Below are 17332 nucleotides of genomic sequence, written 5' to 3'. Positions count from 1 at the left end.
AATGGGATGCTGCATGCCAACACAGGAAGGATTATTTTTATACTCTGATTAGCTGACAGTGCCATCTCCAGGACATCATTATCACAGCTGTATTTGTTTCAGGTGCCTCTGCCCACCTTATGTTTTAAAGCACCCCAGTCTAACAGGCAGGGGTGTGCCTACAGGATGAAACCTGGGCTGGCAGTTTGTTCCCCCACAGGATAACCTTTATGGGATGGTTCTACCCATGTCCAGCATGTCCTGCCATTTGGGTGGTTGTACGAAGTTCCCTCATGCTGGACCTACAAACATCCCCCTATTCCAGCTCTAAACTGGTAAGAGAATGATTCATTTGTATCCATCTGGATCCAGGAGGGGAGGCAGCAGTTGCTTGTCTTTGGCAGGTTAAAAATCACTAATCCTAAAGAATAGCTGGTAGATGGTGCTGAAGAAGTGCTGCTGCTGGATGCATTTAGTAATTATTAAGAAAATGGAGCCTCGGCTATCTCATAAATACATTTTCCATCAAATATAGTAAGATAAATCCCATGCCTCAGATCTTAACCAACCCATAGTCATCTTCCTTTTCCAGTGTGAGAGAATTGTATTCCACGCTGGCTCCAGCTGAACACTGGTTTAAGGTGTGAGACTGCAGCCCTTGTGGGGTGAAGGCACTGGGGTTTAAATTCCAGTGGACAAAAATTATTTTTCCTGATGAAAAATCATTTAGATGGAAAATCTTCTAATATCTAAAAGGTAATGTATTACATTGACTCAAAATTAAAAGTTCTGATAAATTGGAGAATTTGAAGCAGAATTTGTGAGATTACACTGGAGATAGAGAAGACAAAACTTAACAAATTTCTTTTTAAAGAGAATGTTACTTTCCCTGTTGAAGGAGAGAGATAAATTAGAAATTATTGTCTTGAAAAATCACCTTTTTAGTGTACACGAACAAAGCTTATGTGGAAACCTATAAACATCCCTTGGTTAATACACATTAATCAGTTATTCATTAGTGGTAACAAAGAGCTGTGGTTGAAGGCTAATTGATCTGGAAGTTTGTAAACTGTGTGCTGTTCTTTCTGGATAATGGTCTTCTGTGTTCTAGAGCCACAAAATCTGGAAATAGTTTCTGTCCCTAAGTCAGCTTGCAAGAAGCGAGTCTTGGCAGTTTCCTCAGAAGATGACTGAAAACATGTTTCTTTTACAAGTGCTTTGCTCTCATGGGATGGGCAATTTTGAGAGGGAAGCATTTCAGTCTGGATCTGTAATACAGGACTGCAATGATCCCGTGGTGCCCAGAATCCCTCTTGTGAGGTTTCCATGGTCTGATTGCAGCATATGAGCTCCCCTGGTGCTGTGTTTGTGGTTCCTGCTGGTGTTGAGGTCTGGCAAAGAGCCCTGGCTACAGATTCTGTTTTCAAGTTTCCAAGGATCCACACTCATGTCATGACTAGTTCTTGCTGAGGCCCTTCGTTCTGGTGGTAGCTCAAGATCCCTACTAGGTTTTTCCTGTGTTTTTAATTTTTTTTTCTTTTAAATCGGTATATTTAACACTAGATGTACTTCCTCTATGAATATTCATTATTTATCTCACATACTTTCTGCTGATTTCTCAAATCATATGGGGTACCCACCTTATGTAAAGACTGAACAGGGACATGCAGAAGCAGAAAAAAACCCTTGTGAATTTACCTAGTGCTAATATGTTAGGAAAAAAAGTGAGGTCATACATTGGTCCAGTTATGTTTTCAGTTACATTCAAGAGTGTAACAAATTTTGCTTTTTGTATTAAGCATTAAATAGTTGTATATGTATCTTAAGATAAATGTGGACTTTTAACTTCTATCAGCCTTGCCATTACTAGATATAACGTGAACATGGAATATATACAAACCAATTTAAAAACTCCAAGATTTAATGTCCACTTACATTTTCCTGCTTAATTTGTATGTATGGCTATTGCTTTTCTAAAAGCATTCTTGGAGTATTTGTAAGAAGACATACCATTCCAAATTGGCATGAAAAAAAATAGATGGAGAATTTACGTGCATCTTCATTGCCTGGAAAATCTTGGCCCTAGTCTTTTAAGATACCATTCCTACAAATCCTGTGATCCATATGGAATAAGTATAATCTGGATGAGAAGAAGAAGGGTGTGCATCTATTAATATGCTGAAGCATGAGAATATAATGAGTGGAACAAAAAGGGAGTGGTTGATAATAAAGAGGCGGGGAATATTTATTATGTGAATTCAAGCTCTGATGAAAAAACTGGTTTAGCAACCAGCCTCAATAGCTTCAATAGACAATTTTGAATAAAGGCAAGCTGGTAAAGCAGACACTAAAATGTTGAGCATAACTCAAGCTTTTGTAGCAGTGGCTGTATTTCTTCTAATGACGCAGTTTTTAAAGTTGCAGCGAGTGCGGAGACGGTTTCCTCCTGGACCAGTCCCTCTCCCAGTCTTTGGGACACTGATACAGCTGAACTTTCAGTTTGATCGTGATCTTCTCATGCAGGTACTTGTTTCCAGATACTCCTAATTGTCTAAAAGTCTTTGTGATTCTCCTTTCTCAAGTTGCTTGCTATGTGAAAACATCCTCTCCCAAAAGTCCATTTAGTAGTACTGTAACTGTTAACTGGACACTGTGATGTCACACTTGGTTTGGTTCAGAACTGCTGGTTTGGTTTGCAAAATAAGAAAAAGATATTGCAGTGTAAAGTAGTTTGCTAAGCTAAGAAACTGGTATTGGAATTTCTGAATATGTGAAGGTCATTCTGGTGTCAAAACCTATCCTTGTTTAACACTGATTTCCACTGAAATTTGTGTGAAACTTGATACCTTTCTATTGCCCCTTGCCACTATATTTTACAAATTCATGTGAAAATTGATATAATTTAAGATTAAATATATTTAGGGATTATATATCAGATTTGGAGTTAGGGAAAAATATTTTAAAAAAAATACTTTCACAGCATGGATTTTTAGCTTTCTGAACATTGGCACTCTCTAGCTCAAGCAGTAAATAGATACTTCCCTGCACTCTGTGTGTATGAGCTTGTTTGTATTGACAGGATCAAAAATAGATGGGAGGAAAGAAGTCCAGTCTCTAAAATAATTACTCCTCTGACAGCTCTTTTGTGCTACTTTACTTGTACAAACAATATAAACTCTCTTGAAATAAATTAATAAATAGAAAATACCCTTTATCCCATGACTGATTGTTAACTGAGCTTTGGCTTATATACAGTAATAAAAGGTACTTAATGTTTCTTGACTTAGTCATGTGGCTCTGAAAAGTGGGAATACATAGGTGTATCCAACAGTGAATGTTGGAAAAGACATTTATGCTTCTCAGTGATAATTGTATTCTGGCAGGAAAGATGGAGAACATCACTCCACCTTAGGGCTGGTCCTGTAATCAGTGCAAAAACAGGTTCATCATCTATTTGCAGTGTGTGGGATTTAATCTGTGCTTTTCTGGCTTCTCTCCCATCTCTAGCTGGCAAAAATTTATGGCAACATATTCACCTTATGGTTTGGATGGGCCCCAGTGGTTATACTGAATGGATTTCAAGCAGTGAAGGATGGTATGACCACACACCCTGAAGATGTTTCTGGCAGGCTGGTGTCACCTTTCTTCAGAGCAATGGCCAAAGGAAAAGGTGAGAAATTCCTGACATAAATAGTACACAGAAGTGTAATCTTGATAAATTGCAATCTCTTTTGTAGCTTGTGGCCACCTTCAGAGGTAGCAGAGAGGCAGGGTTTGTCTTTGAGGAATGACTGCCAGGTGGACTGCAAGGTACAGAGAGGTGAAATGACTTTTGGAGAGTAGCAGGAGGAAAATACTAGCAAGAGGGAAATGATTCATAATAAATTCTATGGAATACCCAGTGGGCCAGATTCAGAGGTGATGAGATGAGGCAATGGTTAAGTTGTGTCACAGAGAAATAGAGAAAAAGCAGGAAACACCTCGATTCATTGTCCTGGGCAAGCTGCCTCCCACTATGACATTCTCCATGAAGAGTGAATTTGACAGTAGGATCTTCTTCCCATTCCCTTCCTTTTGGGAATACTTTCCTGCTGGCACAATTGCACCTAGAAATTCAGTGTGCTTCTGTTTCAACCTTGTTATAGGTTTCCTTCCACTAATCACACTAGAAACTCCCAAAGACCAAATACTGAACTTTCCTGCCCTGCAGACAAGAACTTTTCTGTCTGACTGTGGACAGTCTTCTGCCTCTTTCCCATTTTCCCTTAACGAGAGTCATTATCCTGATTCAGGTGAGCTTCGTGCATAGCAGGAACTGTGAGACAAGCACTGCAAAGAGCATCTAGAGAAGCAGCTGAGATATCCTGTGGCACTTGATTGTCTGGGATCAAACTTAATCCTGCAAATCATCTTATTCCCAGCTGAGTTTGCCCATTTCAGCCCTACCAACATGGTTACAGGTCACAGCTGTTCCTTGGTGCCTTTGTGTTCACAGGCAAGGCAAGAGTTTAATTATATTCTGTGGCTTAGTAAATCCTTTGATGTAGTCTTTGTCTATGTTTAATATTAGCATGATGAAGAGCTCTTCCTTTAATGGATGCAGGAATTATGTTGGCAACTGGTCACACCTGGAAGCAGCAGAGAAGGTTTGCTCTGAGGACTTTACGCAACCTTGGTCTGGGGAAAAGAGGTCTGGAGTACCGAGTGCAAGAAGAAGCCCACTACCTGGTAGACTTCTTTGCAAGTATGAAAGGTATTTCTGCAACAACTATCAATACATTTTTGCCATTAGTCCGATGTCTTTAGTGTATGAACTTCTCTGTCCTGTCCTGAAACTGAGGGCAGCTTTTGTTCCACAAGAGAGTGTGCAGGGTCTTACACTGTCTGTGTGGAATGGACTGAAAATGCAAAGCCATCAGTCTATCTTGTGTTTTCAAGGAGACTGTTCTTGCTCAAAATTATTTACAAAACTACTAAAATTGAGAAGAAAAACCAGAGCTTATTTATTATTTACATTATAGAGCACCCTAAGTGGAAAGGGATCTCTGAAGATGGTCTAACTTAACCCCTACTCAAAGAAGGGTCAATCTGAGCAGGTTTCTTAGGGCAGAGTTGTAAATATCTGCAGCAATGGAGACCTCACCACCTGTCTGGGTAACCTGTTCCACTGTTCAGTGAGTGCTATGGTAAAAATACTTCTTGTGTTTACGCAAAATTTAATGTATTTACATTTTTTCCTGTTGCCCCACTTGATACCACTGAGAAAAGTCTGGTTCTATGTTCTTTATACCCCTCCACCATATATTTATGCATATTTAGATATCTCCCTATCTCCTCCCTTCTCCAGACTAAATAGTCCATCTCTCTCAGCCTCCCTCATGCCAGACACTTCAATTCCTTAATTGTCCTTATGGCCTGTTGAGGGAGGATGGATTGTAGGAGAATAGAGATAGTCCTAAAGGCAATCTTACCCCTGAGGAGTTGCAGCTGTACTAATTACCAAAGAGTAGGAACAGCCTTGCCTTTAATAGGGCACAGCTGTGTCCAATAAGGATGGGTGTTATGAAATAGTGGGTTAGCTGGTTGAGTGGAGAGTTGGAGTCAGTTTGCTGTGCTGCTGTGAGGAGTAAGGGTCAGGTGGCTGTGCTAGGGACAGCAAGGATTAGTGTGTGCTGCTAGGGACAGAAAGGGTCAGGTGTTTGGGATAGGGACAGGAAGAAGTCAGCCAGCCAAGCAGGAGAACGAGAAAAGAAGTCAGTGTTGCAAGGAGCTGCCCTTGACAACTCACAAAGAGAAGGTATGAAAGTTTTACAGTGAGATAATAAAGGGGTGATGACAGTTTCCATCCACTGGCAATTGGTGCCAAGCACCCACACTGACAGCCCTTTGCTCAACTTGTTCTAATATGCTGATGTCCCTCATACTGAGGAATCCAGAGCTGGAGCGAGAACTTCAGCTGGGCCTTGCCAGTGCTGATCAGAGGGGAAGGATCACCTCCCTTGGCCTACCCCCGATTCATTTCCTAATGCAGCCCAGGGTTATGTCGGCCTTTGGCTCAAGGACACATTTTTGGCTCTTTTATGGGGCTGATGCATAAAGAGACAAAATCAATGCTGATGAATTAAGCCTCGTAATGCCTTTTGCACACACTCTCTAAAGCACTGACTAGAATCTTGTCTTCATTACAAGGTTCTACCCTGATCAACCCAGTTAGGATCATATAAGTTGGATTTCCCAATACTGATCATTATGTGAAGGCACCATAAATCGGGACATGTTGTGGCTAGCGTTGTATCAACTAAAAATAATTAGATTGAGCTAAATCCCATGGTTTAACATCTAGGAGAGATTGAGATGTAACCATGTGTGCAAGGAAAAAAGCACAAACAGTTAAGTTGCTAATCAGAATCATGCCTTGGGTGTTGGGCAGTTGCATCAATACATACACAAATAGAGTTTTTCATGGTCATATATTCCATAGTCACAAAATAGTTTTCTTGGGATTAGGTTTCAAATAACTGCTTTGAAATTAGTTATTATACTGTTGACACAATTGGTTGAAAGGAGTTTACAACATTTTATCTTACTGGAGGTTGTATGTCTCCAGCAAGGTCAGGCAGTAGCCTTGCATGCCTCTCTGTCCTTGCTAAATAAAACTGCCTCTCTTCTTGTTCTTCTACCCTCAGGTTCCCTTTGTCCACAATGTTCTCAGTCATTCCCATACTTGAGATGTATTTTGATTTTGCGAGAAAGCGAATTTGCTTAGATTTTTTTTTCCTTTACCTCTAAAGTTGCTCTATCATATGATGCAATATTTTACACATCTGGCATTTTTTTAGAGTGTCACGCATTCCTGGGCTTATGGGATTGCAACATGGTTGTGAGGAATCAGTCTGATACTACGATTTTGAAAAAATATTGCTGCTTCTCTGTGTAATGCAATGCCTTCTTGAAAGTTCTGTGGGTAACTTAGAGGATTCTCACATTTCACTAAAGCAGGAGACATGAACAGTGATATTTATTATTATGGTTGCAGGGAAACCTGTGAATCCTTCTTTCCCTCTTGTCCATTCTGTCTCAAATGTAATTTGTTCTGTCGTGTTTGGACATCGTTTCTCCAGAGAAGATGAGGCCTTTCATGAGCTGATAAAAGCTACAGAACATATCTTCAAGTTTGGGGGCAGCTTTTTTCATCATGTAAGTGAATGATCTGTTGTTTTTTTCTGAGTAAGACAGAGTGTGAGACATGCAGATTTGAGATTTATTGGGCAAGGTTTTGGAATGGATGAGTGATGCCCCATGCAGATTTACTGGGCAGTGAACTTTCTCAAAGTGGGATGGTGAAGCGCCACATGCCAGCCTTGGGCATTTGTGTTCATTCTCCTGTGTTTTGGCTACTGTGGTAGTTTGCCCTAAATCTTTGCAGTAAGGCACAGGTTCATGGACTGCTCCTGGGTCATATTTGTTACTTGGTTTCCCAGCCCCTGCACATCACAGGTTCCTGTGTTGGACATCATGATTCCTAAATATTAAATGTCAGGTCTGAAAGTGTGACTCACATGCCAAGTTTAGACACTGTTTTATACACAGTCAATAGAGACAGTAATGTGTCAAATACAAAGTGTTTTGCCTGTGGTTACTTATTTCCATTTCTTCTGGAGGACACAGACTTGAAGGCTTCCTGAGAAATTCTGCTCCTTCACCCTGAGTGAGGAGCAGCTCCAGGCACAGGCAGCAGAAGGGAGGAAATGCTAAGAGAGCAAATATAACTGCAAGCTTGGAAATGAAACAATCTGGGAGTCAATGATCCATCTGACACTAGAAGCCTGCTTTACACAGTAGTAATTAAAAATTTCCTGGGAGTTCTGGTTCCATTGCTGAAGTTGTCCCATACATCTTATGAGTGCCTTTTTAATATAGAATATGCTAGCAATTCCTGGAATGCACATGTCTCCCCATATCCTATGGAATATTCTTCTCACTGAGTTATGCTCAAATTCCCTTTTGCTTAGTTTAGCTTTGGTCCTGAAAGTTGAGTGTAGTGGTGGCAGGTGATACCTGCTTTTATGACAGAGAACATATCTCCTTTTCTTCTCTGCTTCCCATCCTAGCTTTGATTTGATTTAGTCTGGTGAATAAGATACTGTTGGGGAAATAAGAACAGGAGCTCAAACCATTCCAGAGGATGGCCACCATCTCCCCACCTCCCAGATGTGACAAGTACACGGTATTATGCAAAGTTGGCAACTTTATGTGATTAGTCAGACCACAGTTGTGACTAAGGATTCTGAACACATTTTGCAATAAAAAAATACCAGAGATGGAGCTAACCAAAAAGGATATGAAGTTCTAAGTCAATTTACCAAGGACTGGACAAGTACTTTTTTTATTTTAAGGCAATCATTAATGGATAATTGGATGTCTGACAGTAAGAACTGATTTCCTAAGAAGATACAAGTACAGTTTATCTAATTCAACCACACTCCAACGAACACCTAACAATGTGCTTTCTGTAGTGTGATTAAAAGAGTACAAGAAGAGCTCAGCAAAATGAAGGCTGAGAAAGGACAAAAATTCTGCTGTTAAATAAACAATGGAATTATATTTTGAGCAGAAAAAGAACTATTAAGAGAACATTGTATCTTTGAGATACAATAATAGACAGATTACCCAGGCATAAATGTAGGCTGGAAACCAGAATTAACTTTCTAGCTATCAGAATAGGTTGAAATCAGCTATTTCTTAGGCCAGATTTTCCCAAATGGTAAAACAGAAGGAAAAAATAATCTAGTTGTGCCAGCTAACCCCGTCTTTCTTTCTAGAGGACAGTACTCAAAATTTTCAGGTAGCTGTTCCTTAGTTTTTCTGTGTTTCAGATATTTGAAATTTCATGGAGGGACCTGGAGAAATCGATTGGTAGAGAGCACTTTGGGGGTTACCCAGGCTGTAAAGCAGCCGCCGGGAGCTAGTCCTTGCTCTGGCGAGCATCCTGGTGAGGAGTTGCCAACTTTTGCTTCTCCCTTCCCGGTACTCTCCACTGGAGGGCAGGAGCTCACTTTTTAAATGTCTGAATGCAATTGAAGATATCAATAACTGCATAGATGAATACCATTCATTCTAGTTACAGTAATTCTAGCTTTTCTTGTGATTGAGCTGAAAGCCAGTGGAACTCTGAATCTTACCATCAAAACTAGAAATTATACAGTTTAGGTTTCACAGCTTGAACGCCCAAGAGCAGTCTTTGTCAGGATATTTTACTAAAGAGACCCTAATCCTAAACTAACATGATCATTACCTTTCTTTGAAGAAGACCTTCCTAGTGCATTTTCTTGTGATAGAGACTTTGCAGAACCTCTTGTGTGTCACTCCCACAGCTCTATGAAATCTTCCCCTGGCTGATGAGTCGTCTCCCTGGGCCGCACAAGAGGGTGTTGGCTTGTTATGATGTCCTGAGCAACTTTACACGGAGAGAAATCCGAATGCACACAGAGCAGGGGACACCAGAGGAGCCGCAGGATTTCATTGACTTCTACCTAGATCACATTGAGAAAGTAAGTTTTTTTTTCTGCCCTATCATACAGTCATGGGGGAAAAAGGTCAACATGGACCATTGAATCATCACAACCAGTCTGAATCACCACAATCTCTTGCCTTTCTAGATATGGTAATGTGAAAACAATAACCAGGATCTTCCTAAATCCTTTCCGATCATTGATATGCCACAGCACCTTGCAATCCTTTCATTAAAGGGCAGGTTAATATACTGCTTTTTTTTTTTTTTTCATTGGCACAAGTTGTAAAGTGATTGAAGGTCTACAGGAAAGAGTTGTGAATTGCTAAATGAACAACAAGAGAGCTGGGAAGGCCTTTGGAAGACAGAGTGGGATGCTCTGGTTACGATATTTCTCCAGTAAAGGTTTGCCAAGAGAATTTGCAAGAGGACAGCTGGATTTTGAGAAATGTTATGGAGAAATAACCTAGGAGTCAGCAGTGTTTCAGACAAGACTGGAGAACAGGAGAGTGCAGGGTCAGTGAAGTGTCAACCAGACAAAGGAACTGGGACAAATAAGGGCATTTTGGTCAGGCAGGCATAGTAGAGGTAGGTGGGAATCTGTAGGGCTGTAGGAGGTCACAAGATCTCTCCCTTTTCTAGACCACACCAGGATCACTTTGTACAAATCTCTTGGGTACTGGATCCCAGCCCTGATCCCTGGACTATCAGTTGCCCTTCCCCTCTGTGACTCCTACCTCCACTTAAATCACTTTTCCTTTCTCCTCTTCTCCACTGTGGCAGGATATTTTCCTCTTCCTGTTCTGCTTGGTGACAGGAAGAAAAAGGAGAAAGAGGAGGAAGTGACAAGATAAGACTGCTCTTACTTGGGTATGGCAAGGCAAGAATGGCCCAGGGAGCCAAAGGCAGTGGGCAGTGACTGCTGTTCCTGGTGGCAGTGCTGTCCTGCAGGGACAGCCAATGTCCCTTTCACCCCTGTCATCTGCTGCTAGCAGCAACAGAGACAGCCACAACCTGCTGGGCTGCAGCAGTCATCTACCTCTCCCTGATAATTATTTATTGTTCAATTCCCATATCAGCTGCTATATTCTTATGTACACTGTGGATGTCAGCCTCAATGGCTTCTAGCTCCTTGGATCCTCTTGTGGTGTGGTTTTTTTTTTTTTGTTTGTTTGGGTTTTTTTGGGTTTTTTTTGTTTTTTTTTTTAAATATCAGCACAGTAACACACCTGGCCTTCCAAAGCATTTGACTGTTTCTAAAGCTGTTCTAGGATTTATGAGACTTGAACATCAATGTAACAAAAATTGTTTCAGTGAGCTTTTCTGGGACTCTGCTGGGTGGAAATAATCCAAGTTTGTTTATTAAAAAAATTGAACTGTCTGTAATAGGTGAACAGGGCCAATAAAAAAAGATTAGATGATATTACAGCAGGGAGAAGCATCTCTCCTTTTCAATTGCTCCACTGGCAAGATAAATGTTCAACACCCCTGAGCAAAACCTCCCTAAATATAGACAATGAATTACCCCAAACCATAGCCATGTTTATTTATAATTTCAGTGTATACATACACATCCTGACACTCCTAATTGAAAACTGCAAAACCTCAGAGCAGCTGTACGTGAGTCATTTTACCCTTGTGTACAAGAAATCTGAATGCCACAGGTTAAGAACTTTACCCATCCCAGGCAGTGGTCACTGTATTGCTTGGTAGAACAACTGAGTGGTGGGCTGTGACTTGAGACAGGAAGAATAACACACTGATACACATCTTTAGAGGAAGATTTACTTATGAAACTATGAAACACTCTAAGTTAACCACCATTTGCACATAAACATTACATAAAGTAATATATTTTTTGTTTTGTTTTTTTTTACAAAGAACATGATTTAGCTTTGTGATTAAGAATGGAACCATTGTCTGTTTGTGAAATGTTTATTTTTGTGTTGATAGTCATCTGAGGTATCTAACATTCCTTAGCAGTCTTTCTATATTGTCCTATAAGGAGAAGACACTGCAGCTTGGAATCAGTTATAAAATCACATTAAATCTGATTCTGTTTTTTCTAACTTTCATTTATAAGTCTCTAACTTTTCTTGTCATTTGCAGTCCAAAGATGAACCTGGGTCAACATACAATGAAGACAATATGATTTATTCTATAAATGATCTTTTCTTGGGTGGCTCAGAGACATCAAGCACTACATTGAACTGGGGCCTTCTCTATATGGTGGCAAACCCAGACATCCAAGGTGAATAGATAAGCTCATCACAGATATCTCCCATGCAATAGGAAAAACAATTTCCATAGCATTTTCATGGATCAGCAATTATTCCTAGATACTGATATGTCTAGTGGCACATGTACCTTTTTGTACTTGTAAGTCTGCCCTAGGCAGCATCAGTAGATCCAGGGATTAAATTAACTCTTTGATGTATTTGAGTGTCTTGCAACAGACATTATTCTAGTCAGGAGTGGAAACAGATGGCTCCTCTGTTACCTCTATGTGTATTTAAGAAGTTTGGTTTTAAGTCTAGTTTTTAAATAACCACCAATCCCTTTCAAAGAACACTGAATGAAAACCAAAGGAAGAAAGATGTCTTATGCTGGATAACAGAAATCTCACAGGTTGCAGAATATGTGCAACTAGTTAGAGGAGAACAGGATTTTAAATGGATGAAAGAGATGAAGATAAGAAAAATTTGGTCAGCTTGTAGCTGTCAGACAAGAAATTCTGCCTAATCTCATGTTATCACAAGTTTTGCTATCACTTGCTCTAATTAAGGTTATGAAAGCACTGACTCACCTGTATAATTTTATTTAGCTAAATATTGCACATGTTTGGGAAAGCAGAGTATGTGCAGAGTGATCTTCCTGGGCTTCTTGAGTAATACATTGCATCAGGGCTCTCAGAATGAGCTGACACCAGTATGTCTGTCCTCATTTAATTAATTGGTGGCTTCTTTTTGAACCCATTCATATTTTTCCTGTATTGACATCCAGTGACAGTGTTCCACTCTGTGCCATAAGGAGAAGTTTTTGCCTCATCACTGAATCAGGAATAGATATATGTGTGTTTATATGATGCAGTGACTGATTACTTCAAACTACCTGGATTCTCAAGTGCTTCTGCAAGATAGTTCTTCATAGAAGGAAGTTGCTTAAAAATATTTCTGAACGTACATTTTAAATTCTGCAAGGTGCTTAAATCTCTGTTGTCAATTTAATGAAGGACTGCTGGCAGTCACAGGGCATGCTTGATGTAAATGGGCACAGACTGATCAATGCAGAATGGACTTCCCTGCATCTTTCTATTGCTTCAAAAAGCCTGAAAAAGACAGGATCATTTATTAAAAATCTAAGGTATTTTTATTAGGTGTGTACTGCTTCTCTTGAAGTTTATAAATCAAAAGTTTTATTTTTGTTAATGCCCCCAAGACTCCCATGCAATAAGTAATTTAAAACAAGCTGTTCTTAATTAAAAGGTAGATGCCAAGCAGTAGATCTGTTTTTTTAAATGGTATTTGGACCTTGTTCTAGTTGGCAGTGCTTTACTTAACAGATGCCCTGTGTAAGAACCATGTCCTTTTAACAGGAATTAGACTGTTAAGGCTCAGACTCACCTGGCATAAATTTCAGAGAGCTAATGTTAATGTTCTAACTGGCTGCAGGTGTTTGAGGCACCTAGGCAAAAGAAAACCCAAATATAAATCTGTTATCTCTTGGATTTGTGATAGTAAGGCAACACTTAGTTTTAAATTTTTGAGCAACAAATGTCTTTTCTTAATCTATGATCAAATAACTTCAGACCCAGAAGCAGAGTTCTCATATGTTTGAGCTGATGGAACATCATGCTGCTTTATTTTTCTTCATAAAAATTTACTTACTTTTCTAAATTAATTATGGTGTTGTTTTCATAGTTCTAAGTGTCTTCAAAAATGAAATTACTGAAAATACTTTATATGTTTTTCTGCCTGAAACTGAACACTTTCCACAGAGAAAGTGCAGAAGGAGCTGGATGCTGTTCTGGGTCCCTCCAAGTTAATCTGCTACGAGGATCGGAGAGAGCTGCCCTACACAAATGCTGTGATTCATGAGATCCAGCGCTTCAGCAACATTATTTCAACTGGCATGCCCAGGGTGTGTGTGAGGAACACAACCTTGCTTGGCTTTCCCCTCAAAAAGGTACAGACACAGTTCCTCAGTTGCTACAGGCTTTTCCTGCATCAGTAGAGCACGGTGTAGATTAAAATCTGTTTGTGCCTGGGCTTTCTCCTCAGTAGAAGGGGGGCTGGATGCCTTTGGGTCATGGTCTGAATGCCAACAAGGAACAGAATGAATGTTTTTCTCCTTTCAGGGCACCATAGTTCTTCCAAATATTGCTTCATCTTTGTATGACCCAGAGCACTGGGAAACACCTCGACAGTTCAACCCTGGTCACTTTTTGGATAAGGATGGAAACTTTGTGGCCCAAGACGCCTTCTTACCATTCTCGATAGGTAAGTGGGCTACAGCACAAATATCAACAGTTTGGATGGGGACTGTAGAATGAAGATGTCAATTAAAAACCTATTGGTTGTCTATTCTAAAATTTTCTGGAAAATAGTGCTTAAATCAACAATTATTTTCAGTAACATATGTTCTACTGAACAAATAATAACATGAAAAATCAGAGGTGTCCTGACAAACATATATACCTAACTTGCCCTATTTTTGGAAGGACATTCTCCGGCTATTGATTTCAGGCACTCATTTCATACCAGACATGTATGGAAAGCACTTTTAAGCAGTCCTCTTGATTCTTTATGCATTCAACACTACAACATGACATCTCCCAGGAAAAGTAGATCCTTATTCTTCATTTACATGGTGGAATGAATTCCTTTAAAGTTGTCAGTCAAATGAAGATGAGGCTTTTGAGATTATTGAAAGGAGCAGAAGGGTTACATAGCAGAAGGGTTACATAGGTTATCCATAGCTGCAGACAACATTCTTTGAAGGAAGAAATACATCAATGAAGCTTTGTGTCATTGATTGCACTAAGTCCAACAGAAATTCTGGACTCGGCAAAAATGCCTTTGCACTGTGTGAGGATGACAACTGTTGCTGTTGGAGGCCGGGTTTATTTCCTCACTGTCCTTCCCCTCTCTCCTCTGCAGGGCACCGGGTGTGTTTGGGGGAGCACTTAGCCAGGACTGAGCTCTTCATTTTCTTTGCCAGCCTGCTGCGGGCGTTCACCTTCCGCCTCCCCGAGGGAGTGACCAAGATCAACACTGAGCCCATTTTTGGGGGCACTCTGCAGCCCCACCCCTACAGCGTCTGTGCCATCCCACGCTAGGCTGGACATGCGCAGTGTGTCACAGACCATCTATGAAACATCTTTCTGATTTTTCTGAATGTATCTATTGAGACCATATAATGCTTTTTGTATTGGATTTGAATTTCTAGTTCAAAAGCCACCTTTTGTCTACAGTAGGTAATTTTATTTAGACCCTATTACCTGCTTACAAAGGTGATTTTTTTGTGGTAAAAAATTCTTTTGGTCTGTAAGACTCCATCATTCTCAGCTATAAAGGCATCTTGCAGTTGCTGTCTGGCCTGGCAGGTGTAAATATGTGAGCAAATGACAAAATTGACTGCCAGACTCCAAAAATTCATTCATTAGCTCTGATAATTAATTAATTCATTATCCTGTTTCCAAAAGCCAATTGGAAAAACATACCTGTAAAATTCTGCCTCTTGATGTCACTATCATCAATAACAACATTTCAGTCAACTTTTTGTTGATGGTCACTAATAAAAGATATGAAGGAAAACTTAACAACTGATTTTATTTATAGATGACTTACAGCTTACTGAGAAGGTCTAGATTTGATGCAGCAGAACATGTGTAAGGCATCTTTAAACGTGGCAGAGAATACCTGAGTCCAGCAGTGAAAATGTGCAGGCTGAAAAAGAGTGAAGATACAGAGAGAAGATTTCTTTTGGGGCACACACTTCCAGCATTTTAAAAGTCTGACAAGTCAATATTTGGAAAGTCTTTTCTAACAACTGTTTGCTCCCATGCATGACTTCTTTAAGGATCAGCAATGGGCAGCTGCTACACCAGGTGCAAGGAGCTTCCCAAGGGACAGTTTGGGTGAGGAACCTGCTTTGGTTTGAGATGGTAAATTGAAAAATGTTCATGGAAAATGCCAAAGAGGCTTTTTAAACACCTCAGCGTCTCAGCTTTCTGAAGAAACAAATACTAGTCAAATAAAACTAAAGAGTCTATAATTAGCAGAAAGGAAAGAATTGTTTCCCATGTTAAGTATTTATATTGTTTTGGAAAAATCTCGTAAAGCATAAGTGAACTTGTCCTTCATTAAGGTTCCTGTTTCTGCAAGAGAGGACAGGACAGCTGAACAGATGATCATCTGTTAAATCAGTTATCACTCAACGTCATCTGCTGTGTGATTGAGATTAGTTTGGGCAGTTCACCATGAATCACAACTTTAGATTTGTCTCATTATTTCTAATTCAATGGCTGATGGAACAGAGTATCAAAATAGTAACCACTTGATATTTAGCTGTTATTAAATTAAATGGCAGGATAGCACTAGTGAAATATGGAAGATCACATCCTGACATTTTATGTGACAGAAAACTGTACCCTGGTAGAAACTGATGTCAAAGTCTGTGTGGATTTGCATGTGTGCATGGGGAGATAAGGCACAGCTGAAACCACTGTGATTTGGGGATGTTGGAGCTGTCATTGCTGCTTAGAAATGAAGCTGGAAACATCAGTAGCATTGCAAGCATTAACGTCTCTGCTCTGTGATGCTGTCACTCCTGATGGCCACATGCTTCCCCAGATATCCTTCCAGAGGAAAGCTCATAAATGAGCCTGGGCTGGAATCATGGCCAGGACAGCCCTTATGCAGCTGGAGCAGGCTGAGCTGTCTGAACCCATGGGAGTGGCACAAGCCAGAACCAGGGGCAGAAACACCACTGGTGCAGGTGTGCAAGAGGAGAAGCACAGGGTGCCTCAGAGCACTCTGCACCTCATATGTGGGCAGGTTATTGGGGCCTGCCCGTGACAGGAACTGCTTGTGGGTGGCTTCTATTCCGTTGTGCAGAAATGTCCCAGGGATAAGAGCCCAGCACGTGAGCCATGGCAGCAGCAGGATGTCACAGAGAAGCTCACAGCACCGAGATGGGGGAGCTGGGCTTTTTAGAGCCTTTGCATTTCTGTTCCTGCCTGATCTTTTTAAAAAGTTACTTACTTAAGCTCATCTTCTAATAAAGCCTGGTCTTTTTGAGCTTTTAAAAGCCTTTTTAAAGCCTGGCTGATGCTGCCACAGAAGACCAAGGAAGCTGAGAGCAGATTTGAGAGAAGCCCAGCTCCCACTCCTGTAATAAGTGCCAACTCTCTCAGCTTGGACTGATGTCACCTCCAGTCAGGCTGCTGAGCTTTAAGCGGTGTCTTGGAGACATCCCCTCACACACATATCCTTCATTGCTCTTTCTTTTATTCTTCATTGCTTCTGTTATTCCTCATGCCTTCCTCAGGCTCCATTTTTGTAGTGGTGCTTGCACCTGCTCAAGCATACAGGGGAAGATCTGGCTATAAAGGAAAATACAGAAAATGTAGGGCAAAGCTGAAGATTTTGGGTTCGTATAGCTCTTGGAGAGGCTCAGAGCCTTGTGAATCTGTGATGCTCATCTGACATCCTTTTCACTTAAAATTTATACGCATAGCAAATATAAGTAGTAAAGAAAAAATGCTGTATTTCTAGTAGTATAATGAGGAAAAAGGAAACTGGTGGTTTCTCAGAACTGCAATATATCAGGAAAGCTCTC

General features: G+C 40.4%; 1 protein-coding gene across 1 annotated transcript; it reads left to right on the top strand.

Moving 5' to 3' along the window:
- Positions 1-1514: 1514 nt before the first annotated feature.
- Positions 1515-15784, top strand: LOC100224002 (cytochrome P450 2J4). The gene is made up of 9 exons (XM_012575617.5): positions 1515-2502; positions 3487-3649; positions 4583-4732; positions 7016-7176; positions 9354-9530; positions 11600-11741; positions 13488-13675; positions 13848-13989; positions 14650-15784. The coding sequence occupies exons 1-9, from the start codon at positions 2332-2334 to the stop codon at positions 14826-14828; spliced, it is 1473 nt and encodes a 490-aa protein (XP_012431071.3). The 5' UTR covers positions 1515-2331; the 3' UTR covers positions 14829-15784.
- The last annotated feature ends 1548 nt before the right edge of the window (positions 15785-17332 follow it).

This window comes from Taeniopygia guttata, chromosome 9, assembly GCF_048771995.1.
Source record: "Taeniopygia guttata chromosome 9, bTaeGut7.mat, whole genome shotgun sequence".
In the NCBI taxonomy this organism is placed as follows: Eukaryota; Metazoa; Chordata; class Aves; order Passeriformes; family Estrildidae; genus Taeniopygia; species Taeniopygia guttata.
The sequence above is the reverse complement of the archived record's forward strand: the minus strand, read 5'-3'. Positions and strand labels throughout refer to the sequence as shown.